The 25,756-nt window shown below is 44.5% G+C and overlaps 1 protein-coding gene across 1 annotated transcript in view; it reads right to left on the bottom strand.

The window, feature by feature from the left end:
* The window catches only part of brinp2 (bone morphogenetic protein/retinoic acid inducible neural-specific 2), a gene marked incomplete at both ends in the record, with an annotated part of 142,807 nt that extends 138,053 nt beyond the window's left edge, over positions 1-4,754 (bottom strand). Inside the window, 2 exons of the mRNA XM_080725575.1 lie at positions 1,625-2,123; positions 4,742-4,754. Coding sequence (XP_080581701.1) covers positions 1,625-2,123; positions 4,742-4,754 — 512 coding nt within the window. The remainder of the gene's footprint in view (positions 1-1,624; positions 2,124-4,741) is intronic.
* Positions 4,755-25,756: the final 21,002 nt, after the last annotated feature.

The raw sequence follows: 25,756 nt of genomic DNA, 5'->3' as shown, positions 1-25,756 counted from the left end.
TCCCGGTCTTCTAGTCTAGAGACCAAATTAGTGCTGAAGCTGAAGTACCTGTTGATCGACGGTGACGTGGTTTCGCGCTGAAGCTTAGGTTTATCGATTTTGCCCGTGAAGACATTTGAGCCGATATTCGCTCACTAATTTGTCTATAAAACACTAACAGCAGCGTGGGCGCGTCAAGCTGAAGGCCAAAGCCATTAAGGATCGTGCCTGTGGGATCAGCCGGTGTCAAGCAACGTGGAAACCATTCTGCGTTCATCCTGACTCTTCAACGCCACTCCAGTTGCGCTGCCTCTGCTTAGACCTGCCACAATCGTTACAAACGCGCCTAATCGATTATTGAGGGGTGATAAGTGGCAGCAATTGTTAAAAGCACCAGTCTCCATAATGTATGATATTGTACGGTATAGTATAAAATATTAATATTGATATATTGATGACAAAAGTAACATTTTGAATTGACTACCTAGAAATATGCGCTCAGGAGACCCAGGAGATACTTCTATACCCAGGAGATACTTCTATTTGGACAAGGCTGTCCAAATATGATTTCACAATCTTCTGTAGCCTGCTACTGGCTGTGTGCACGGTTTTCGGTCCCTGGTCTTTACGGGCCGATAACTACTGTAATTTGGAGTCCCAGAGATTTAAAACATCTATCAAATGTGTGTGTGTGTGTGTGTGGGGGGTGGCAGGCAGTTTGCAAGATGCGCTCTGGACACGCACGCACACGTACACACTAATAGTGATGTATACTAACAGTATGACGCCATAGTGTCACACTTTAGTAAACTAGTAAGACGCCTCAGGGCGACATGCGACCTCGCCCTTGGCCATCTGGCCAGTGATGTATATCTGATCAGTTACCCATATGGAGACCCCTGGTACCCAATACCCATAGATCCATGTACTGTATGGTACATCCCTTTTATGCCCATACATGGAGATCCCTGTCTGAACCAGCCACACAGATATGGGCGGTCTTCCTCCATATATGGGCGGTCTTCCTCCATATATGGGCATTCCCATATGAAGTCCTGTTAGATATGGGCTTAACATACAACATACAATCCCTTTTATGCCATACATGGAGATCCCTATCTGAACCAGCCACACAGATTTGGGCCATGTCTTGGCCATCTGGCCAGTGATGTATATCAATGACATCAGGGATCTCCATATATGGGCATAACAGGGATTCTGGGGAATACCCATATATGGATGTGTCACGGTGATGTCACCTGTGATATCACCTGTGATGTCACAGTGATGTGTCAGGGGAACCACAGTGTCAGGCGTGACAGAGATACAGACATAGTTAATTGCGACCTACGGTCGCAATGACAACACCTTTGTGCATTTACAAAAGTAATATTTTGAATTCACTACCTAGAAATGTTCCCAGGATACCCAGGAGATACTTCTATTTGGACAAGGCTGTCCAAATAGGATTTTACAGTCTTCCTGCAGCTCACCAAGTGAGCTGCTTCTGTAGCCTGCTACTGGCTGTGTGCACAAGATATGTGCACGGTTTTGATCCCTGGTCTTTTAGTAGAGGGTCCAAGGACAAGCCCTTGCCAATGGACACATTAGTGTTGCCGACCCCCTGCACGTCCCTCTTCCTTACCTGTAAATCTTGTATCGGGTGGAGAAGCCCTGCTGGAACCTCTCCCTGAACTCTGTGTACTCGGGGCTGCGGTGGAACGGGCCCTTCTCCGAGAGCAGCCAGTCCAGCCGGCCTCCGCTCTGCCTGGCGCTGAACCCCCACGAAGAGGAGGAGGAGGAGGAGGAAGAGGAGGGGCCGCTCTTCCCCCCCTGCCCCCCACCACCGCCACCACCTCCTCCACCCACCAGCTCAGCCTGCGAGGTGGGCCCCGGCTGCTGCAGCCATAGCAAGGCCCAGGGCAACCACCACCATAGCAGCATGAGGGAGGGGGGCGACGTCGACCATCTAACACGCCGCGGCGGGGCGGAGCCATGGTGGGCGGATGAGCAGCACCTCCTCTCTCGTTGTCTCGTCATTGGCCAAGGAGTCGCCATGGTCCCGGTGTTGGTGGTGGTGGTGGTGGTGTGCTGGGGCACCTGGGACCGGCATTTCTTCTGACAGTGACGCTCTCCACTGCAGCCTTGTGGAGGAGAAAGAGAGAGACAGAGGGAGAGAGAGAGAGAGAGAGAGAGAGAGATTTAATTGAACCTGCTGAAAAATGCCGAAACAGCATTTTTATTTTTGTAGCCCTTTAAGACGTGAGAACCATAAGAAGAATAGAGGACGGACAGCCCCACCCCCAGCCATTCACTTCAATGCAAGTGCTCAGTGGTGTTTTGAAGCATGCGGAAGTAGCTGAATCCAGGTGACATTGGCACATAATTATGTGCCAAAATGATTGACGTCGAGACGTAATGACGTCACGAACGACGTCGATGTCCATTGTACCCTATTGTAGACCCCAGCGGCGCTCTCTTATGCTTGTGCATGTATGTTTCACCCCGCCTGAAGTTCCAGCTTTGGCCAGTAGGGCAGCCGCTTCCATGTTTACAAGCCGTTCTGGGGGCTTGGTGAGAACGCGTCCGTGTCGCGTTAAAACTTCAACCGCTTTAACCACATTATTTTATGCTTTAGCTATTATGAAAAATAGCAGATATAGGCTATTTTTGAAAAATGGGAAAGATTTGTGCAAGTCTTTGAATATTTTGACCCGATTCTATAAATGTCTTCTACTGTAAATGCTTCTTCTAAATCAGTGGATCTCAAACTTTTTCATGTCAAGGACCCCCAAAATTACATTTGTTTGACAAATATGTTGTTCCAGAAGTAGAGATTTGAGTTAAAAAAGTTTGGTTTGAAAACGATATATTCAAAGATTTTCATAAATAGCAGGTCTACAAGCTTGCAGCGCAGTTGTGAGCTTGCACATCTGCTATTTCTCCTTAGTTAAAGCATAAAATAATGGTCAACGTGGTTAAAAAATAAAATAAAGAAAAACTGTTCCAGGTCTTATAAGGGTTAATTGAGACAGCTGAAACAGCATTTTTATTATTTAACACATGGGTGACTAACAGGTCATTTTGGCCGATTTTGAGATTGCAAAGTGCAATAACTCTCCCCGTGAAGGTCTCAGAAATTTCCTCTTCCATGACTTTTCCTAAATACTCAAGATATATGTTCTCATTTTTTTTCCTCTTCTGAAACATTTCCTAAGTATGAAATAATATACATTTATACCACTCTGACTGCATTTATAGGTCAAATTGACAGGTACATTATTTAAATGTTTTGCCCAGGAGAGCAACACCTCCTCCCCCTGCTGCAAGCGGGGGTTCTATTGTCAATAGAACAACAGACAATAGAACCCCCGCTGGCAGCAGGGGAGGAGGGTGTTGCTCTCCTGGGCAAAAAGGGAGAGAATTTACCTGTCAATTTGACCTATAAATGCAGTCAGAGTGGTAGTTTTTTGTTTTCAGTCACCCGAGTGTTAAAAAAAAAGGGGACTATGGGGTTTCATTATGATGACAGGGGTAATATATGAAATTCACATTTTCTCTCGTAATTGATCGCCGACATTGTCATCCCGGTTGTGGAGCTAATGGCCATGATTTATGGAAGGAACGTGAGCTCAAATGTGATCTTAAAATTAATGTGGAATTAATGTAGTCCCCGTCCCCACATTCTCCCATTCTCTCCGTCAGAAGCTCCTGATTTATCACCCATGGAACGCTCTGTTGTTCTAATGAGAGACAGCTTATCACAGAACCATGGAGGTTTATATTTGTTGGAGTGCAGGCATTATTTGGAGGCATGTTGCGAACTCATCGAACAGCGTATTAAAGGACTAGTTCACCCAAAACATTACATTACTGCACACCCCATTAAGAATGTAATTCATAGATTTCTTTGTTTTGTTTTTGTCTCATTCCTAAGCCAATCATTTTGATGACCGGGTGTATTTCTGGTAAGAGACACAAAGAGTCTACTTTGTGTCTCGGTAATCAAATCACTGGCTTAGCAATGCGACAAAAAAACGAACAAAAAAACTATGAATTCAAGGCTTCATGTGTTGTGCAATTGATAGAAAATGAGTCATTTTTGGGAGTGAACTACTCCTTTAATGCATTAATGTTACAGTATGTTATTAATGCAGTCAGACAGCTCAGACTAATGAAATACAGAAACAGGGTGGAATGTATTGTGGGTAGAGTGTTTTTTGCATGGCTTTCAATCAGAGTGTATCAAAAAAGGCAACTGGATTAAGGCAGCGGAAGCTTGTGGTTGGCTGCGTGGATGTGACAGGTCAGGGGGACGGAGATACACCTAAACCTAACCGTAACCGTAAACCCTAACCTCAGTAAAACTTAACGCTGGTGAATGCTAACCTGGTGAAATGCTAACCTACTGACGCTGGTGAATGCTAGCCTGGTGAAATGCTAACCTACCAACACTGATGAATGCTAACCTGGTGAATGTTAAACTGGTTGGACCAACGGTGCTTAACCCAGTTGCTTTTTTGATACACTCGGACTGAAGGACCTGCAAACAATTTTTTTATTTTTTTTGAAAAAAAATAAATCTTTTTGATTTCCCCCCCCCCCAAAAAAAACAGAGAAAGACAACGGTCTGAAATGGGACTTTGTGAGGATAGAAGGTGCTAGTGGGACCCCAAAAAAAGGTTTTAAAATTGGAAAAGTGAATTTTCATGGTGTATCACCTTTAAGTGATTGAACCACTCAATAACATGCAATTACTGACTTTTCTCTGCCATTGGGGCATTATGTAACTCCTGACCAAAGTCTATGCACAAATGCCCGTACGTATGCACGCGCACACACACACACACACACACACACACACACACACACACACACACACACACACACACACACACACACACACACACACACACACACACGTGTCACATCAAAAATGTGAGCCTGTCTAAGTAATAAGAAGTCTATATACTGTACCGCCATGGTGTAATTGATTTGGAGGACATGTGTGTAGCCACTGTGTGCTCTGGTGCTCTTGGGCATAATGCCTTTCATGCTTGAATCGTGTGCTCAAATTGGAGCTGAAAGTTTCATAAATCACACACGACAAGTTTTCTTATGGCATGAACTCAATGACCACTGAGACCAAGACAAACGATAGGCTTGTGGAATGTCGAAACAGAATGATGATCACAACTATATTACTCTGGTTTTACACTGATATATGTCAGTGTGTGCTATTTTCTGATTTTATAGTGTAGTCTAATATGCCCTAGTTTGTTGTTTATGCAGTGTGAAATTATATGTCTGGTTTTATGGCTGATTTTGGGGCTGATTTAAGAGTTTCTCTTTGTTCTTGTCTGCACTTAAGTGAACTACTTGTATTTTTTGTAAATAATATGAATGACATGGCTACTTTTTATGGCTGCTTTTTATTGCCATGCTTTTGTTGAGCTTTGCTTTAACTGTTTATATGCAAAGCAAGTTGAGGGGTATTTTTTTCTTTTCCTAGTGTGATCATAATGTTCTATGCATACTGTACAGAACACACATTAAAATCATTTACAGTGTAAAGTCTTGAATAATCTGACATCGCAATCTATGCTTTCATTTGCATTTCATTTAGTCTGAACCATGCATGCGTGCTGTGCATACCTTGAACTGAAGGGTGCTACACACATGGCACCACAGACCGCCGGTGCCAGGCACCGTTTAGCATTTTCCCCTGACAGTTTGTGTTTGGACGGGAATGTCATCACCCGCCTCCACATGTCGTCACTGTCGGGCAGAAACCTCGTATCTCCAGGTTTCAAGTTTGTACGTGTTTTCACCAAGTAAGGCCCTGCTTCATCATACAAGGCTGTCGCACAAAAGTAGTGAAAACAGCCGATCTTCAAGCGCACAACGCCTCGCGGTGCGAGGCGTTGTGTGCTTGTAGATCTGCTGTTTTCACTAGTTTAGTTCTTTTTTTAAATGATAAATCCAAAACGAACGGTCTTGGACATACAAGGATTTCCACCCGACAACGACGACACACAGTATCAGGGACTTGCAAATGGGCAAACCAAACATGCCTCTGGAATCACAGCTACATCTACATGGCTCACACCTCATCCTCAGATCACGAAATCCTGGTTTATACTTTGCTGTATACAATGCTGCTGGCCGCGTTTCGAAAAGAGACGATGTGCCATTTCCGGTGCGCAACTATAAATTATGGATTAGGTTCAGTCTAACGATTGGGGACCAGTGTTGCCAGGTCTGCTTAATTTAAGCAGGCTTGTAGTTGCTTATTTGAGTTTCCTTCCTAAATGTTGGTGGTTTATCAAACATTTTCATGTCAAGTAACCACCAAAAATGTATATTTTGTCCAAAGACCCTGCATCAAAAACTATTTTGTGACCCCAGGATTTCTTTTAATCTAAATATTTCACTTGTTTTTTTCAAGATTTCTTTTGAAAATAGCCGATCTACAAGCTCACAAATGTGTCACGAGCTTGTAGATCTGCTATTTTCAAATATCTGACGCATATACGTTTAAAGTGCTCATGTAGCGTAGTTGCTTTTATAGGCCTTGTTTTCGTAGATATAATTTCTCTCGCAAAGTCTGGCACATTGCTTTTTCTCACATTTTTGCCACATAGGTGACACTTTGAAAAGTATTTCCAGCAACCCTTCAGAAAAGTAAGAGACTTGTTATAAATTATCGCCTATCTGTCTTTGTGACTAACGTCACTGGGTGGAGCCTTCGGGGACCAATCAACCCTTTAAGAATGGATATAGGCCTACGGGTATGTAAAGTACCAGAGAAGACACTATACATGAACTGTGATCCTGTGTATTCCCTGTCTAATTTATCTTACACACAAACAAACACACCAAAAATTAATTTGGGGCTGATAAAACATGGAAATAGCGATATACACAAGGCACTACATTTTTAATCACTGGCTGTACCTTGAGAGCAGTGCTGAGTTTGAAAAGGCAAAGCTCTTCTGTCGTAAGAATGCATTTATGTGTCTGAAAATCATGAATACATAAATATCCCAGTATGCAGATGTTGTTGTTTGTTCATGTCATTGCCTGGCCCTAAGGTAGCTCTGGGTGCAAATTAAAAATGTGTCACCTTGTGTATATGTATTTTCCTCTTTGTTAGCAGCGAGGCACAGTCCCAAACCCACAAATGTTTTACAAATGTATGCCAGGCAGAATAATTATGTGTTCAACTAATGCGTATTACCTCCTGGGTTTTTAGTGTAAGATCTTGATGAACGGTATTGTAAAGGCTGCTTCCAAAAGCCAGTAAAGTAATGCGTGGATAGAAACTTATTTTACTGTTGTGCTTATTAATGGGTGAAGATAAGAGGATCTATGAAATGATACCTCACACCAGTACTGATGTAGAGGGATATATCTTTAAATCAAAGTTATGTTTCTTTTTTCTTTTTCTTTTTTTTTGCCAATCAGTACAGAGCGCTGATATATATTTTTTTTCTACAAAGGAGGACCAAGAAACACCAGATAATGAAGGAGGATGAATATTGAATGTCCCTGGCTCAAACAATATTTGTGCCAGGGACATCCAGAAGCAAATATTTTAGTTAAAAATGTTCGCCTAAAAAAAGAGCGGTGCCTTAGCCGATACCATACTACAAAGAATCACTTCAAACACTTCAAGGCTGCTCAACAGCGCTACTTGAAGATGAAGTTGACTTGGTTGGTTGGTCACCCAGCAGTATTGCAGCTTTTGAGGCCGTACTATACACAGACACACAGACAGACAGACAGACAGACATATATGGACATATGGACAGACATACACACACACGGCCAGTTGTTGGAGTGGCTGGCACCGCTCAAACGAAATAATTGTAATTTGTAATATGCTTCCAATGACTCAGCAATTATCTGCTGCATCGTCATCATCATCATCATCTCCCTACCATGCTTTCACATTGTAATATACCATCTTGTCAAGATGGGGAGAATAAAAGTGTGGAGAATATAATTATAATACCATTAAAGTGACCATTTTGTTAAATTTTACATTTGTAGTTATTTTAATGTAATTTAACAACATAACAGCACAGATAGACAAAGTGACATTTATGGATTTATATTTAAAAGTAACTTTTATTCTCCCCCCCTGGACCCAGGGTATGGCAGCTGCATACCCCTGCCATACCCAATTGACGCCCCTGGTAGTGCTCATTTGGGGGAAACGAGGAAATGCAATGAGATTCCGAGACGAGCTGGAGTAAAACAGCAGCGCTGCACTACTAGACCGTATTCCCAGAAGACATGATTATACATCACTCCCAGCCCAGGGTCGGTGCCCACACTGTAGGTGGGTGAGTGGGTGAAGGATTTTCACATCCCTCTTTATTATATTTCTCTTCCATTTCGTGTAGCCGCGGCTGCACGCCTGCACCGCGGCATTTACCACAAACTGAAAATGAAGGGGCGGGGGGGGGGGGGGGGGGGGCTTCTTCTCCGGTAAACGGGCGGCTCCTGGGACAACATCCAGCCGGGGCGGCATGCACGCAGGGGTGTCGCACCAAATCCTGGGCCCTGGGTACAAGGATTCACTATACGGTCCCCCCCATGAATGTTCTTCATGGGGGGGGGGGGGTTTAACCCATTTATACTGGTAACTCATTATTACGCGTTATTTTGTGCTTTAACTATTGAAAATAGCAGATATACAAGCTCACAGTGAGCTTGTAGGTCTGCTATTTTTGAAAAAGCGTGAAAAGTTTTTGAATACTTCAAATCCTTCTAAGGTTTGTCAGTGGTGCTCAAACCTTTTGATATGTTATTTGGCCACGGACCCCCATCTCAAAATATTTAGTTCCAGGGACCCCCCAGAAGCAAAACTTGAGTTCCAAATGTTCGCTTATATATTCAAAGATTTGCACACATTTTCAAGACTTTTCAAAAATAGCAGATCTACAAGCTCGCAGCGCGGTGCTCGGTGCCTAGCTTAAGTATAAAATAATTAAGGCCCCTCCACCTTGGGCCCTAGTAACTCAGTCCCACTTTTACCCCCCTTGTGACGCCCCTGCATGCACGCACACACACGCACGCATGCGTGGCAGAAATAGACCACGGTGAAATAGTAATGAGACGGAGCCCCTGTCCACCTTTTCCGCACCGCAGCGGTTCAATAATTCACATTGTCATCATTACACAACTGCTCGGGTCCACAGCACACACCGAGTGGCTGGCTGCTGAGATTATGCAGCACATTATGCGCCCCACGGAGATAAATAAATAAGTAGACTGTAGAAACCGCCTAATGTGTTTTTTTATGCGCGCACTCTACGCACAGAGGACACGTAATGCCGGTAACATGCACACGCAAAGCTAGACAGACACAGCAATCTGTCTTTTCAGTGTATAGGCCTACATGAGCGAACACACAGACACACGCGCACACAAACGCACACAAACGTTCATACTGTACAGACACTTTTTATTATGAAGCAACTTAACACATGCACTTGCCTGCTCACGCACGCACGCACGCACGCACGCACGTACGCACGCACGCACGCACGCACGCACGCACGCACGCACGCACACACACACACACACACACACACACACACACACACACACACACACACACACACACACACACACACACACACACACACACACACGTACACACAAACACACAGTAGCTACAGCCTCTCGATTGTAACAATTCAAAGGAGAAGAAGCATGTCATGGGAGGGCGAGAGAGGAGTGGAGGGATGGAAGGAGGGTACGAAAAGTGGGATCTGAAGACACAGAGAGGAAGGGGTGACTGAGGGGGTGCCATGTCATTGTTCCGACGAACAAGCCGTTTTCTTACCTTAATCTGGTGTTATTATATTCAAGAACGAGTGGTATTGGTGAAAATGTCATAACTCCATTCCGAGACCACTGATCGAGGGTTTAAGGGTGAATATTCAAGCGCGCACACTCGGAGCTGCGATGCAATCGGGATGGAGTTATGTAATTTTTCACCTTTATCACTCGTTCTTGGATATAATAACATCAGATTAAGTTAAGAAAACTGTTGGAAGTTTGGAATTCTCCTTTAAGTAGCTTTAGCTTAACTTGGCTAACTGGTAGCTTGTTACATTATCAGAGCCTTTTGTTCTTTATTCACTTTTATTTTCTTAGATCTCTCTTTTGTTCTTTATATACTTTTATTTTCTTAGATCTCTTGCTGTTCCTGTTGCTCTCTCTCTCTCTCTCTCTCTCTCTCTCTCTCTCTCTCTCTCTCTCTCTCTCTCTCTCTCTCTCTCTCTCTCTCTGTCTCTCTGTCTCTCATCCCCCACACCTCCATCAGAAACCATAATGATTCACACGTTGCATATTAATTCCCAAAAGCAACAGCAGGGCCTCTTATCTCATCTTCCTTTCCGATTGCACCAACACCCGATGGAATTTATGTGCTTATCTATCTCTCTAACAAGGACACAAAATGAAACGACTCCCCTCACATCACCACTAAGTAGTTTTACTGATTCATATAGTGAATCCGGTGGCTGACATTCTAGTCTACGGGTTTTATATGATTTGCCTTTCAAATGAAGCTATGGAAGTTCTCGACGCGCCACCTCTGCATGGAGATGGGCTATATCCATACCTGCTGGGCCTTCCTTCTGCACCCTCCCCGGAGACGCTCCTGCTAATTATAAGATGCATAAAACATGTTTCGAGCGCCAACGAGACAATGGGAGGAAATTGTGATTTTTTTTTCTTTTTTTTTGCCTTGACATTTAACTCTCCCAACGCTTTGAACGTTCACGTTCGCCCGATTTCGCAAGACCTCTCCGCCAATACGGCGCTCGTTCGGTTCGTTCGTCTGATGACTGTAAGCTGATGAGGGGTCGCGCGGCCGTCTACTGTAAACACATTTTCCGCGGTGATGGTGTAAAAAATCCATTATGCGTTAGATCAACGGAGAACAATTCACTTCCTTGTTGATTTCCTCTGGCTGTAAGGCTCTGTGGCCAGTGACTGGTCTTCTTCTTCTTCAACACATAACAGGCAAATTCACATTCATTCTCGCATGACGCCGCCCTCTGCTGCCTGGCAGACCAAAGTGCACTATTGCACAACCAAAAAAAATAAAAATAAATAAATAAATGTCTGTCTGTCTATCTACTATAACGTCGCAAAGGTAAGCCGCTTTTTGATGGCACCAGACCCAATAAATAAATAAATAATCTGGCAGTAGGAGAGTTAACGTTCATTTTGCATAATTCCAGACACCATTTTTATACTATTTACCCTTCTCTCTTCCACTCCGAGGAGAGGAGAGAGGAGAGCGGTAGGCGAGGGTAAAAGGTCCTCTTGTTGGAATCGAAAAATCGACCGAGTGTCACACTTAGAAATAACATCACAGGGACACGAGACGCAGGGACGTGCTGGGCCCCTGATTCAGCCCGGGAAAAAGAGTTGGAGAGGCCCTCATTGCGTGCTATAGAGAGAGAGATCTCTCTCTGCTACTCAAAGATTTGCCATTTCAGATCATGACAAGTGACAAGCCAGTGGGCCAATTACATGAGTTATATTTCGTTGTTGTCGGGTGGAAACCTTGTATGTCCAAAACCGTTTGTTTTGTATTTATCATTTTAAAAATGATTTAAACTAGTGAAAACAGCCGATCTACAAGCACACAACGCCTCGCGTTGCGAGGCGTTGTGTGCTTGTAGATCTGCTGTTTTCACTACTTTTGTGGGACGGCCTTGTATGATGAAACAGGGCTTTGCTTTGCGAAAAAAATTACAAAACTTGAAACTTGGAGATACAAGGTTTCTGCCTGACAGTGACGATTTACTTTGTTGGCCGCCCAGCCCCCAAAATGGAACGAAGGCTGACATTTTATTTATATATTTCCTAATGGCCGGCCTGGACCGGCCGGGAATGAACCGGCCGTTCGGGAGTTGTCCCGCTTTTCCCAATGGCCAGCACGCCCCTGAGACGTGTCAGGGGAGCAGGATTGCTTCGCCTTTTATTGGGTTGTTGCAGCTGCTGTCACCTGGTTTAGTATGCAGGCGCCAGAAGAACTGAGCAAGCGGGGAGACCAGAAAACAAAAGAGAGAGAGAAGGAGAGACATATACAGTGCCTTTCCACTGCAATGTATACCGTCTAAACTCTAAAATCAACTTGACGACTGTATCCCTGCAAGGCCCAGCGATGCTTTTTGGCAACATTTATATTTTACAAAAAAAAAAAAAAAAAAAAGTGTTCCTGTTCTTTTCACATTGGATCCTATTGTTTAGTATTACAAAGCCATTGGCCACGACATTTGCATATAAATACCCCCCACAGAGGCTGACATTCACACAACTTCAAGATCTCTGGAGTCCAGAATCTGGACGAACAAACTCTCACTTTTTCACTGAAGCTATTCCTCACAAAAACATAAGTAAAATGCCTGTAATCATTTTTTTGGTGATCATTAAATGTCTAGAACATGTACATATGTTATCATTGTGAAAGATATCCCCCGAATGTAAATTAGAGCATGATTTATGATTTATGGCTATAAAACCTTACAAATACATGTATTTATTATTATATATATATTTTTTTAAAACATTACATTTCGTCTGAATAGGACTCCTACAACACCATCTGATAAAAAAAAAATGCAAGTAGAAATTAATTCGGGTCTTGCAGGGGTATACTCTCCATTTTTGGCTTTCCATCTGGCAAAAGTATTGACTAGTACCTGGTACTTTTTGGGGGTATTGCCTCTGTTAAAGGTTCAGACTGAGATGAAGCGATACTAAAAGGTGACATGGAAACACTGTGCGATGAACGCTTTGTCATCAAAGCTTGTGGAATCATCAAGGATCGTAACCATCCCAACCACAGACCTTTTGTTGCCGCCTGGGAAGTGGCTACACAGTCTCAAAGCTACTGGCAATAGACTGCGAAAAAGCTTCTTCCCACGTACAATCAGGTACACGAACAATCTGACAAGAGCCAGAGCAGGGAAATGTTAACCGCTTGAACCTGTAGCCGACTGAGAGCCGAGCAGAATCATCACTAGCTTCCTCGTGTCATGACGGACTCCCCTACAGTGCATGGAAGCTACAGGATATCATATGATGTGAAATGTATCAATATTAAGGTTTTCTTTTAATGCCAATGACAAGCAATCGACACGTGTTGCATAATGCACACTGCAAGCGTTCGTCAAATCCTGTTTTGGTGCCAGACTGAGCACATGGGGGGAGGGGCGGGTGTCTGCCGTTGCCACAGCAGCCTCTGTGCGTGCGCTGGAGTGAAGTGAAACCTAAGCAGTAATGGCGGATTGTTTTCCTTTCTGTGTCGTTTTTGCGGCCCTGTAATGGAGGTTCGTGGAGGAGTGCCCATGCATACGACACATGTTGACCGGGGGGATATAACTTGGTTTTGAAATCTGTCTTGGAACGGCACTGATGAAAACGTCCGGTCACATTTGCCCCAGAAGAAGTCACGATGAGGACGTTTGTGGAGTGAGAGTGTGTGTTGGTTTCTTTACCTCCAAGTTAAACGAACACTGTATACTGTGTACTCTGTGATGATGAATATGGCCCATCTCTAGGGCCAGGAAAAAGTAAAAAAAAAAAATGAATATGTAAGCTAGTTTTCCCCCCCTATATAACCTCCTGCTTAAGTGTACCACCCAGTCAGTGAGTGACAGAGACGGAGGCTGAGGTGAATGCCTTTTTAGACCTCTAGCCTCCATTATGTAACGTGCTCTACTCTACTTTACGCGCGGCAAAAGAAGAATCGTCGGGGGGGAAGTCGGCGTCCCAGCTTTCTCATTTGTGACTCACAACAAAACTCCCTCCCTCCTGCTCTCCTTCTCCTCTCTCTCTCTCTCTCTCTCTCTCTCTCTCTCTCTCTCTCTCCTCTCTCTCTCTCCTCCTCTTCTCTCTCGCTGGCTGACTCTCTCTCTCTCTCCTGCTTTCTCGCTCTGTCGCTACCTCTGCTAGCCAACTGGAAAGTGATAAATTTCCCCTTCTCCCTCATTCTCTCCCTCTCTCTCTCCTCCCTCTCTCCCTACCGCCCCCCCCCCCCTTGTCTCTTGTCTCCAGTCAGCAGAGGAAGTGAGCTGACTTCACCGCGGTTCAACATTATGTGTGCACTGCAATTACTGCAGCTGGGAATCCTTATTGAGTCTGACTTAATAAGGCTTGTGAGGGTGCATCCATGCATGCGTGTAACGTGTGCGCTGTGCGCATGCTTGTGTGTGTGTGTGGGCTGTACGACGTCGTGCGTGCGTTTATTTGTCTGCACGTGCGCGTGTACTGTACGCGTGCCTGGGCGCATCTCTTCGCTGGCGTAAATGCACGTCTTGTGCCGCCGTGTGTGTGCATTCATTTGTGTTTGCGTGTGTGTGTGTGTGTGTGTGCGTGTGCGTGTGCAGCTAGCGGAGCACCTGGCCAGCCAGGGCCCCGTGGCAAACATTACAGAGCAGGTGGAGGTCTATCACCATTAGGGGCCAGCTGTACTCCTGAACCCCAGCAGATAACTACTCACCCTGCACTGTTTATGCTAGTCAGCAGCAAGACCCAGCCAAGCTGTACACCTGCTCAAACCCCCCCCCCCCCCCCCCCATCACACTGGCATGCAAGCACGTGCACACATAGACATCAAAGGGGGCTTGAGCCCCTGCCCTTTTATCCGTCTGTGAAAAGGGCCCTCTCCAGACCATGAATGCGGTTTTTACTATGGTGAAAGAAATGCAAATGCCCTTCTTTCCATGCCATACCTGAAGGCAGCATTCAAGAGAATTGCCTTGTCCAAACTCTCCTAAACTTGAATACAGCAGCTTATGTTGCCCTCTCTGTGTAGAAATCCAAGCCGTTACGTCACATCTCCAGTATTCCCTTGATTATGCTTAGTTCAGTGTGGTATCAAGCACCGGAAATAGCCGACCTCCATGCTCACAACGCGTCGCAGTGCGAGTCTGTGCGACACATCGTGAGCTTGGAGGTCTGCTATTTTAGATGTTTTCACCAAAAGGCCCTTTTTTGAAATTTCAGATCCTGTCTCTATAACATTCTCTGCAGTTCCCTGCTAGCATGAGAGTGAGAAGTAGAGAGAGAGAGAGAGAGAGAGAGAGAGAGAGAGAGAGAGAGAAGGGGGGGTGAAAGACACAGAGAGAGTGTGAGGGGGATACACAACGTGACAGACGAGGAGAGACAGTGTGGAAGTGATTCATTTTGTGTGTGCGTGCATGTGTTGCGTGAGAGAGAGAGAGAGAGAGAGAGAGGAGAGAGAGAGAGAGAGAGAGAGAGAGAAATGGAGAGAGAAATGGAGGGGAAAGCAGAGAGACAGATACAGGTTGACAGGACCGGAGAGGAACTGGGATCCCTCTGTGTGTGTGTGTTTGTCTCGGGGTGTGGGTGCGGGTGCCAAAATCCGCTGGCAGACAAAAAGGAGATGACTTCCGTCACATTCCCCCCACGGACGTTTGTGTGAAGTGCTGATTTGATACGGGATGGTGGCGATTGTATGCGAGCGAGCGAGACACCATGCTCGGGGCGAGTCAAACAGCTGTCATACTGTATATGTACAGCACTGTAGGCCTGTATACATGTGCACGGTATACAGTACAGTGGTTAGCTCTGGCAAACTTCACTTTCCTCCACATAATCAGTGATTTATGGGTATTCACCATGAGCCGCGACTCACTACTCCTCACTACAGTAGAGGGCGCTCAGTTTACACACAGCCACAAAGCTATGCATTAACAATAGATGTAGGCACAGCCCTAGCCTGATTTCAGACTCAGCTCACGCTTTAGTCTGAAGCTGTGCTCTATTCTAAGCGATTTACAGGGAGGGACTTTTTTGCGAGCTGTGATCGGTGATCGAGACGCGCGGTGGACGCGACGCACGGTCGCGGACTGTGTGTGTGATTGTGTGTGTGTGTCTCTGTCTGTGGACTCTGTGCCAGTGACAGAACTGCGACCAGAAACATGTAATCAACATAAACAGCTTGGTGAACTCAGCGCGTGCGTGTGTGTGCGTGTGCCTTCCTCAGCCTGCCTGTGTGTGAACTTCGTTTGAATCGTTTCAACTGCTGCGCGGATTGGATATTCGTTAGACCCACCCCCACACCCCCCGCGCTCATTGGAGCAACCGAAAATAAAAAGTGATTCCTGTACTCAGCTCCAGACCAGAGAAAGAGTCCACTCTGAGAGTGGGCGGGGTCTCTGGTCTGGAAGCAGGCTAGCACAGCCCCCCAGCTACAACTCTTAGGTCCTATTTTTTATATCTGGAATCTGGAGTTGCAATACCAACCCTTGACAGCCCATACATCCAAACGGAAAAGTGCTATCTGGTTATATTAAATGACGATGAACTCACGAACATTGCACCTGTATGGAAAGCTTGGATTAACCCCTTTGTATCTGCTGAGTTTTTTTTCCGTAAGAATCCACCGTAGACATGTCATGTGCTACTTTCTGTCAATAAATTCCATGCAAGTGATTATTTTTCTAACCGTTGGAGTTTGGAAGCACTCGTTGGAAGCGCTCGTTGGAAGCGCTCATTGGAAGCACTGGTAGCCTACTGCTGCAGTGCTGCCTAATAATCAAACAATTTCCGTACAGCTGCAATGTTGGTGAGTTTAACGTTTAACATAATCCGATCTGCAATTTTCCATTTGGACCTATGGGCTGTCATTAAGGGTTGGTATTGCAACTCTAGATTCCAGATATAAAAAATAGGATCTAAGAGTTGCTTGCGGCTACCTACCCTTTCACCTTGATCATACAGTATATAAACATGTACACTATGTATGGTATTGACACGCAGCACCTCCACAAATGTTCATACTGTACAGTATAACAATACAATTGACGTTGAACATGCACTGATTCGAAGTACGCACTGTTGACCTACTGTATGGTGAATGTCATATTGATAAAAGCCATTGGATTTAAATATTTTGTGTCTTTATGCTGTCAAATATAACTTTGTGTTTCCAAACAGCCTCCATTTTTACTGGTACAATACATGTTAGTAGCACAAAACACTAAACGCTAAAGATAGTTATGTAGTTAATATTACAACTATAACTACAGCTATTTCATGCATATATTCTCTCTGAGTATTCTGTTTGGTAGTTTGGCATACAGAGAAAAATCTCGAGCTAATACATTTTGTGCATATTGAAATATTTTTTTCTTTCTTTTTTTTTCTTTTTTTTTTTTTTGCAATTCCTACAGATTTAGGTCTGGACTGGAGACTACATGGTTTGATTACCAAGTTTGTTGTTCGTCCCTGAAATTATATTTTAAATTGTGAACAACCTCCACGTGGTTTTAAATATATTTAAAACGATCATGCTGTGCACACCCTGTGTGCCCCTTATGATTATTATGATGCATGCCGCCATAAATACCAGGCAAGCCTCATTTTCAGTAACGTTCGGCCTCTCGCTCCTCCCAGTTTACACACGGTCACGCCTGAGAGCTGCTCATTACAACCAGCCTCGCCTGTCTCGGCTACTTGATGCTATAATGAAATTATGAAGATAAACAGCTTTATTTACATTTACACGGCCATGCACAGTGGGAGGTATCACAGGCAAGGGACTGATAACAGCATGGTGTTGCTTGACACACAAACAGGCATGCATGCATGCAAGTACGTGCACACACACTCACTCACAGGGGCGTCACAGGGGGGGGGGGGATGAGTTACTAGGGCCCAAGGTGGAGGAGCCTTAATAATTTTACACTTAAGCTATTGAGAAATAAAAGCTCACAGCGCGGCACAAGTTCTGCGCTGCGAGCTTGTAGATCTGCTATTTTTGAAAAGTCGTGAAAATGTGTGCAAACTTTGCTTCGGGGGGGGGGTCCCTAGAACAAAATATTTTGAGATGTGGGTCCGTGGCCAAATACATATCATTTGGGGGGTTTGAGCACCACTGACATAGAAACATAGGTTTTTCAAAAAACCTCGACTCACGATTTAAAAAAAATAGCAGATCTGTGAACTTGTATATCTGCTATTTTTCAATAGTTAAAGCACAAAATAACACGTAATGATGCGTTCCCAGTCTAAATGGGTTAAACCCCCTCCCCCTATGAAGAACATTCATGGGGGCTTCAGAAGAGAGAGAGAGGAGCACTCGTCAAACACAGTTGTTCCATCAAATACTTGTCTTGGGTGCACGGCTCATGGAACGAATGAACTTAGAAAGGAGATGCCAGCACTCACTTTAGAATGAAATCTTTCTTTTTTATTTTCAAGATGCCCCAGCAGCAGCGACAAACGAACGTTTCGACCCGGGTGGGTCTTCCTCAGCGTGTATCTCCTTTCTAAGAACATTCATGGGGGGCCCGCAGTGAATCCTTGTACTCAGGGCCCAGAATTTGCTGCGACACCCCTGCTCACGCACCCCCGTGTGTGCCAGAGAGCCAGTAGTCAGACCTTGGTAGCCAGTAGTCAGAAGTGAGTAACAGACAATTCTCCTATTTGAGTCAGCTTTCTTTATGGAGCCTGATGGCTGCTGGCACAAAGGACTCTCACAGGGATGAGTCTGTGTCTCTGATCGTGCTCAGACGCGACCATGCACGATGCTCACTGGCTCATCGTAGACGGGATGGGAGGGGGTAAAGGGTTTTCCAGGACAGCGTCCTGCTATCACCATGTATCAATGTCAATACCAACGACGATAATAATCATTATCATTATCATGTATCGTTAAGTGTCAAATATGATGTAATATTAATTGTTTTGAAATCGGAAGAATTATTCTCTAAACCACCGCGCCGTGCTTCTTAAATGATTCCTAATGTGATCATAATGGTAGCTGGAAGATGAATTAATCTTTTATCTCTGGATTTATCTGACAGATATGCATAATTAGATCCATAATAATAGCAACTTGGCATTCTGGCCATTCGGTTGGGATATATCCTGGAAGGGTCCCTTTTTTATCATGATCATCAATGTAGGCTTACAAAAACTAAAGGGCACAAAACACTGTTTGCTATGAGAACAAAGGATCCTTTAAAACCATGGTATCAAACAGCAGCGGCGTTATCTTCCCATCTCACACGTTCATTGTACTTCACACATTATGAAAAGCATTTCTACACTCGTTAAATTTGCGGCAAAGTGATGGCACCCGTGGCAGAAGTGAAAATAGAACATCACTTCATTGTCATGCACAACTAAAAGAAGCAGGGGATCACAGCGCTATAGGCTACAGCCTGAAAAAAAGAAGAAAAAAAAGATTTCATTTGTGTGCATGGGTGGACACTGCAGGGCTAACAGATGTTGCTAGCAGTGGAAGTTACACATCTTAATACTGTAATAATAGACTGCTGCAACTATACCAAACGTGCCAATAGCTGTAATGAAAGGGATCAGTGAATATTGACAGACATGTTTCGCTATAAGCTGTTCTCCACCTCATGGATGGAGTTCTTTTTTGGTTTTCTGATGCACGGCTTATGAAAATGGACGACATCCCAATAATAGCAGGAGGTGAAGACATTGCAATTATGTCTACTATTAAAGTATGTTTTTTTAACCACATGAGACCTATAGCACCCTATTCTGAACATGTCATAATAAGCGAAAGTTGTGAAAATATTGCCGATCTACAAGCTAACCTCAAGACGCTTCGTATCAAGACACATTGCGAGCTTGTGGAACAGGCTGTTTTCGCCATTCGACGCACGACTATGTGAGTAAATCTTAACCTTCGAACCTGTCAAATGTTCAAACACATATGAGGAGGGCTAGAACTCGATCAACCGGCATAATGTGTTCATGTACTGTAGTAGTCTGTATAGGCCTATCTGACAGATACATCTGACATACAGATACAGATGTCTTTGCAAGTTGAGTACACCATTAAATGGAACAACATCAAAACATGTCTTTAAGTTAAAGAATTAAAGCCTTCGTGCTCTCTGTTGCTACGTGCGGACCTGGAAAGCACCAACAGTGGTGGAATATTCTGGTCTCGCTGTACTAATAATAAGACACAATGAATTCTGCACATAATGGCGGTGGATTGATCGAACTTCATCTGGACTGGAGTGCCTCTTAGTTTGTATTCTTTGACTTACAAATGAACGAAACAATTCATGCGAGAGAGAGAGAGAGAGAGGGCGAGAGAGAGAGAGAGAGAGAGAGAGAGAGAGAGAGAGAGAGATAGAGGGCGAGAGAGAGAGAGAGAGAGAGAGAGAGAGAGAGAAATAAATGCAGTTTGACGTTACCGCATTAGACAATGAGTTATTATTGGGGCATGCCTCCTGGCACTGCACTCTGTACTGAGCACACCTTTCTAGTTTAATTCCATGAGGCAGTGTGGAGTGCGTGCACTCTGGTCTGCTCGCAGCACCAATGGACACTCGAAGATGTGGGAAAAGTCATGCATTTTGTAAAGCTACCACTTTGCGACTACGCTAGGCTTGCGATGTGATTCTCGTACCTGCGAGTTGCCGCACACAACAGCGCCACAATGTCAGGAGACAACCTCGCGAAAAGCACCCTCTGAGGTGAATCTCCACATCCTGCATCCGAATGCACACACACATCATGCATGTACTCACTCGGTGCCGCACTGTGAGCTTGTAGATCTGCTATTTTTCAATAAAAATAATTAGGGCCCCTCCACCTTGGGCCCTGGTAACTCTGTCCCACTTTTCCCCCTCTTGTGACGCCCCTAGCTGTGAGCTTGTGTGAGATCTGCTATTTTTCCGTATGTGACTTGGGAATAGGTTAACACCCTCCCTCAGCCATCCACGAGCATTCTCTTTACTTGTGACGTGAGATAAATAAAAGCTTTAGGTATAAAATCCCGGCGGAGGGGCAGAGGAGAGAAAAAGAGGGGGGTGTAATTAAAAGCTGTGATCAATTTAATCACCAAAAGGCAATCAAGGGGCAGCTGATGTAAAGAAAATATATAATCACCTTTTCCTTCGACACCCTCGAGTGTTCACAAGCGCTAACAACACCGACCCTATGCTTTTTCAACAAGCGAGGTGCCGACCTCAGCAAAATACAGCACGCACGCACGCACACGCACACACACACACACACACACACACACACACACACACACACACACACACACACACACACACACACAAACACACACACACACACAGGAAAAGTAATACGAATTGTCAGCATACCGCATTAAGCCAGTGATGGGCTGTACCTATAAACCGTAAACTATTATGCTATGATGTGTGTGTGTGTGTGTGTGTGTGTGTGTGTGTGTGTGTGTGTGTGTGTGTGTGTGTGTGTGTGTGTGTGTGTGTGTGTGTGTGTGTGTGTGTGCGTGCGTGCGTGCGTGTGTGTGTGTGCGTGCGTGCGTGTGTGTCTCCCTGGCCATTCTCCAGCTAGATAAACAAACAAACCAAGCCATATGGCCAATTAAGGCTCATCAATAGCTCTGTTAATGTCTTTAGTACCTGATAATTAAGAAAACAACAGCCTGTCAGCTCAGCCGGCGTGGAGAACATGATAGTTCTCCCCCAGACAGTAGATGGTAACCTGAGGCATGGAGAAGCCTTAGCCAGGAGGCTGCGGTTTTGAATCCCTGGCCGGGTCTTTTAGAGCAGTGGTTCCTAACCTTTTCAGGCCGTGAACCCCCAAAATAATCATATTTTAACTGGGGACCCCCACTACCCTGACAAGCACTAAGAGTTGAGGCATTACATTTTGTACGGTGTGAAAATAACAGATCTACATGCTCACAACGTTGTGAGCATGTAGATCTGCTGCTATTTTCACACGTTCTGCCTTTAATATTTGACAATTTGGCTTTTGATTAATTTGTCATTTGAGGTACTAGAAGCTGACTAGAAGTCGGCGACCTGGCCAACTCGGGAACGATGTAAATAGAGAATGAATGCCCCGCCCTTTAATGCAAACCCCATTATACCTGTTGTCATAGGACCCGTTTTGACCATCTGTTTGCCTGTGTCCATTTATGCCCATATATGGAGATATCTGTATCTGTCTGTCTGTCGGCGTCCATTTTATGTCCATATATGGAGATCACTGCAGATATAGTTCTGGGTCCATTTTATGCCCATATGCCCATATATGGAGATATCTGTCTATTTGCGTCCATTTTATGCCTGCCCCACCCTTTAATGCAAACCCCAATATACCTGTTGTCATAGGACCCGTTTTGACCATCTGTTAGCCTTTGTCCCCACCCTTTAATGCAAACCCCAATATACCTGTTGTCATAGGACCCGTTTTGACCATCTGTTTGCCATTGTCCCCTTATGCCCATATATGGAGATCTCTGCACACACAGTACCGGTTGCGGAAAACTCTGATGTCAGACATCAGTTCCGCATACGGGCATTCATTTTATGCCCATATATGGAGAACGTGGGAAGAATGGTTTAGAGATACTCGGATTACATACATACATACACATTCACAGAGATTTTTTGTTGACTCATGTGGCGTACGTGATGTCAGAGCCTTTTATGAAGTGATGTCACAATGAGTCAGCGCTTCCTCCGGAACAGCCTGATGTCAACAATCAGCTCCGCATAAGGAGATTCCGAACGTTTCGCGCCGGTTTCGGAAAACCGCGAGTCGGGTCGGGTCGAGGCCCGGCACTGCACTCCGCGCGGCGGCGGGGAACGCGCGTGCCGAATCTGAAGCCGGTGGGACGAACGGTTCTCGAGATACGCGGATTACAAACAAACAAACAGACAGAGATTTGTCGCATTTATAGATAGATTAACTCATTTAGTGCCTATCCCGAACATGTTCGGGATATTTTCAGTCCAATACAATTTTTTTTTTATTAATTGACTTACCCTGAGCTGCTTGTATAGTCGTGGGTGGTCCTGGCTCGTCCTACGCTAGCCAGCTAGCCATTTTACATGGTCCGACGATATATTCCATTAAAAATGGTTTAAAATACATTTTTGAGACCCCCAATGTTCACCAAATGTTCAGCGCCGCTTCCGGAACGTAGTCCAGTGTGCCTATCCCGAACATGTTCGGGATATTTAATGAAATGAATAAAATGATCCGAGGCCTTCTGAAGCCTGGGCCTAAATGTAAAATCCAGTGGTCCAAATCCTGGGGAAGCCATGCCGGCCGTGAGCCGCGAACGTAGCCGTGAATCGCCGCCAAATCCAATGAAAAACCACATCTTTGGAGGCCCATATCTCTGGATTGTGTTTTTAGGGATGCGCGCCGAGGTTTATTTACGGCAAAATCGCCTAAAAATGATCTTTAAAATGACTAGATGGGAATAGCTATTCTGTTAGCATTAACATCCGGGACCTTTCCATGATGTGCACGAACGTGAGCATGCGCGTCACTGCAACGTGAGCCCCTGGATGCTGAAGCGCTCGCCTATGGGAGAAAGTCTGGCATTCCAACGGCGCCATCTAGGGGCTGGCACTGGAAGCGTTAAAAAGTCCTTCAATTGTCACATTAGAAATGTGCATCTGTACACCTAAACTTTTGTTGTGACGTGAGATTGCAGATCTACTATGTTCACTTCTCCCCCAAAGTTGCTTTTATACTGAAAATATTTTCAATTTGCTTTGATTGCTCTGAAAGTGTTGAACTTCAACAAAAGCCTCAACAGTGATTTGAAGCCTCAGAGCCAATGGCAGACAATAAATAGCAAAATAGCTTCTTCTCCCAGACAATCAGAAGTATGAAAGAACTGGTCAGGGGGAGGAGGGGGGGGGGGGGGGGACCATGCTATTAACTAGGGATGCCCCGATCAGGGTTTTTTTGCTCCCGATCCGATACCGATCAAATATTATTGCTTCCGATTCGATCCCGATCTTTCCCGATCCGATCTTTTGGCAAGGCATTAACACATGGGCGGCCAAGGTTTATAACATTTATAGCTGTTGCTGGTGCCACCATTGACTTACGTTATGTTTTGATGAGCCCCGCAAGCTTCGTGCGTGTGCACGTGCGTGTCCAGAGAAGATTGAGGAGGTACTCCATTTGTTTACAAACGCTCGCGAAACTCGCGGTAAAAAAATCGCGGTAAATTCGCGGTAAAGTGTCGCCGTGAAAACAATCAGCTCTCTGCCTCCATGGGGCTGTTTTTACCTCATTCTCAGATAAAGCCGTTCTTATGTTTCAAAGTAGAATCTAAAGCCATGTAAAATCCTTCCGTGTGGGGAGAGACAGGGGGCTTCCTGCCCTGGCTGGGTGACGTAATGGATTCAGGGCATGCAAAGAGAAGCTGCGGTCTCGAAAAGTTAACTATTTGTTGACTCGTCCCTCGACGATATAACTTCCTGTGGCAGGGTGACATCTAGTGGCCATAACTCGTCCCTGAACGCGTTTGGCTCCCCAAGTGTTAAGAAGAAAAAAAAATTCTATTCATTCTATCACTTGGTTCTCAACCTTTTCAGGCCGTGACCCCCAAAATAATCATATTTTAACTGGGGACCCCCGACCCTGAAGAGTTGAGGAAGTATATTTTGTATAACACGGTTCTATTGTGAAAATAGCAGATCTACATGCTCACAACGCCTCGCAACGCGAGGAGTTGTGAGCATGTAGATCGGCTATTTTCACAATTTCTGGCTTTAATATTTGACAATTTGGCCAATGTTTAATTTGTCATTTTAGAGGTATTAAAAAGTCCTTAATTTTTCACTTTCGAAATGTGCAGATACCATACACTTAAACTTTATGTTGATTTGTTTACTGTTGAGAGAGAAAACAATGTTGCACATTAAGTTAATCATCTGGGGACCCCCCCAAAATAATTTGAGGACCCCCCTGGGGGTCCCGACCCACAGGTTGAGAACCACTGAGCTAGTTGACAGTGCAGAGAGACATAATTGCCTTCCTTTGATCCATTAGCAAGGGGCCAATTACTACTTCAGCTGCCAGCTGTACACAGAGTCTGACACAATCACCTTCCCTCTGCAGTGCTGTCTGTCTCATTTCTCCAAAAGCCCTTGAATATGATTGAAAATGATTAAGGATTACTGTGATTATGGTAAGCTTACATTTCATATCGCATTCACCTTACCTGTAACTTTCAGTACTCCCAGAAAATATTAAAAAAAAAAAAAAAAAAAAAAATCGATTTTTTTTTTTCCCCCCGATCTCCGATCTTATAAAAACGGCCATATCGGCGGCCGATCCGATCACGTGATCGGGATCGGGCAACACTACTATTAACCGTACCAGAGACTTAACAATAAGGACACTTTGAACATGGAACACCAGACGCATACAGATGGGGTTGGGATCTGGGATTTAAAATGAAATACAAATAGAAAATAAAATATATATCGTCACTGTCGGGCAGAAACCTTGAATCTCCAAGTTTCAAAAAGTTTTTTTTTTCTGCAAAGCAAAGCCCTGCTTCATCATACAAGGCCGTCACACAAAGGTAGTGAAAACACACAGGTAGTGAAAGCACACAACGCCTCGCGGTGCGAGGCGTTGTGTGCTTGTAGATCGGCTGTTTTCACTAGTTTAAATAATGTTTTAAATGCTAAATGCAAAACAAAGAGTTTTGAACATACAAGGTTTCCACCCGACAACGACAATATATTTTTAAGAAATCCACAAAACAGGTATAGTACACCAAACATGGTCAGTACAGTACATTCACACAACATTCAGATGAATGCATTCTGGTTTCCATTGGTTTGCTCTTCTCATACCTTTGACTCCAGAATCTATAGGGTTTCACAGCAGAATACAAGGCAGGTTCATTTCAACTGACAGTGTTGTTTGTTGCTGCTGAGAGACACAAAGCGATTATGAG

This window comes from Nannobrachium achirus (assembly GCF_963921795.1).
Source record: "Nannobrachium achirus genome assembly, chromosome: 5".
Classification (NCBI taxonomy): Eukaryota; Metazoa; Chordata; class Actinopteri; order Myctophiformes; family Myctophidae; genus Nannobrachium; species Nannobrachium achirus.
The sequence above is the reverse complement of the archived record's forward strand: the minus strand, read 5'-3'. Positions and strand labels throughout refer to the sequence as shown.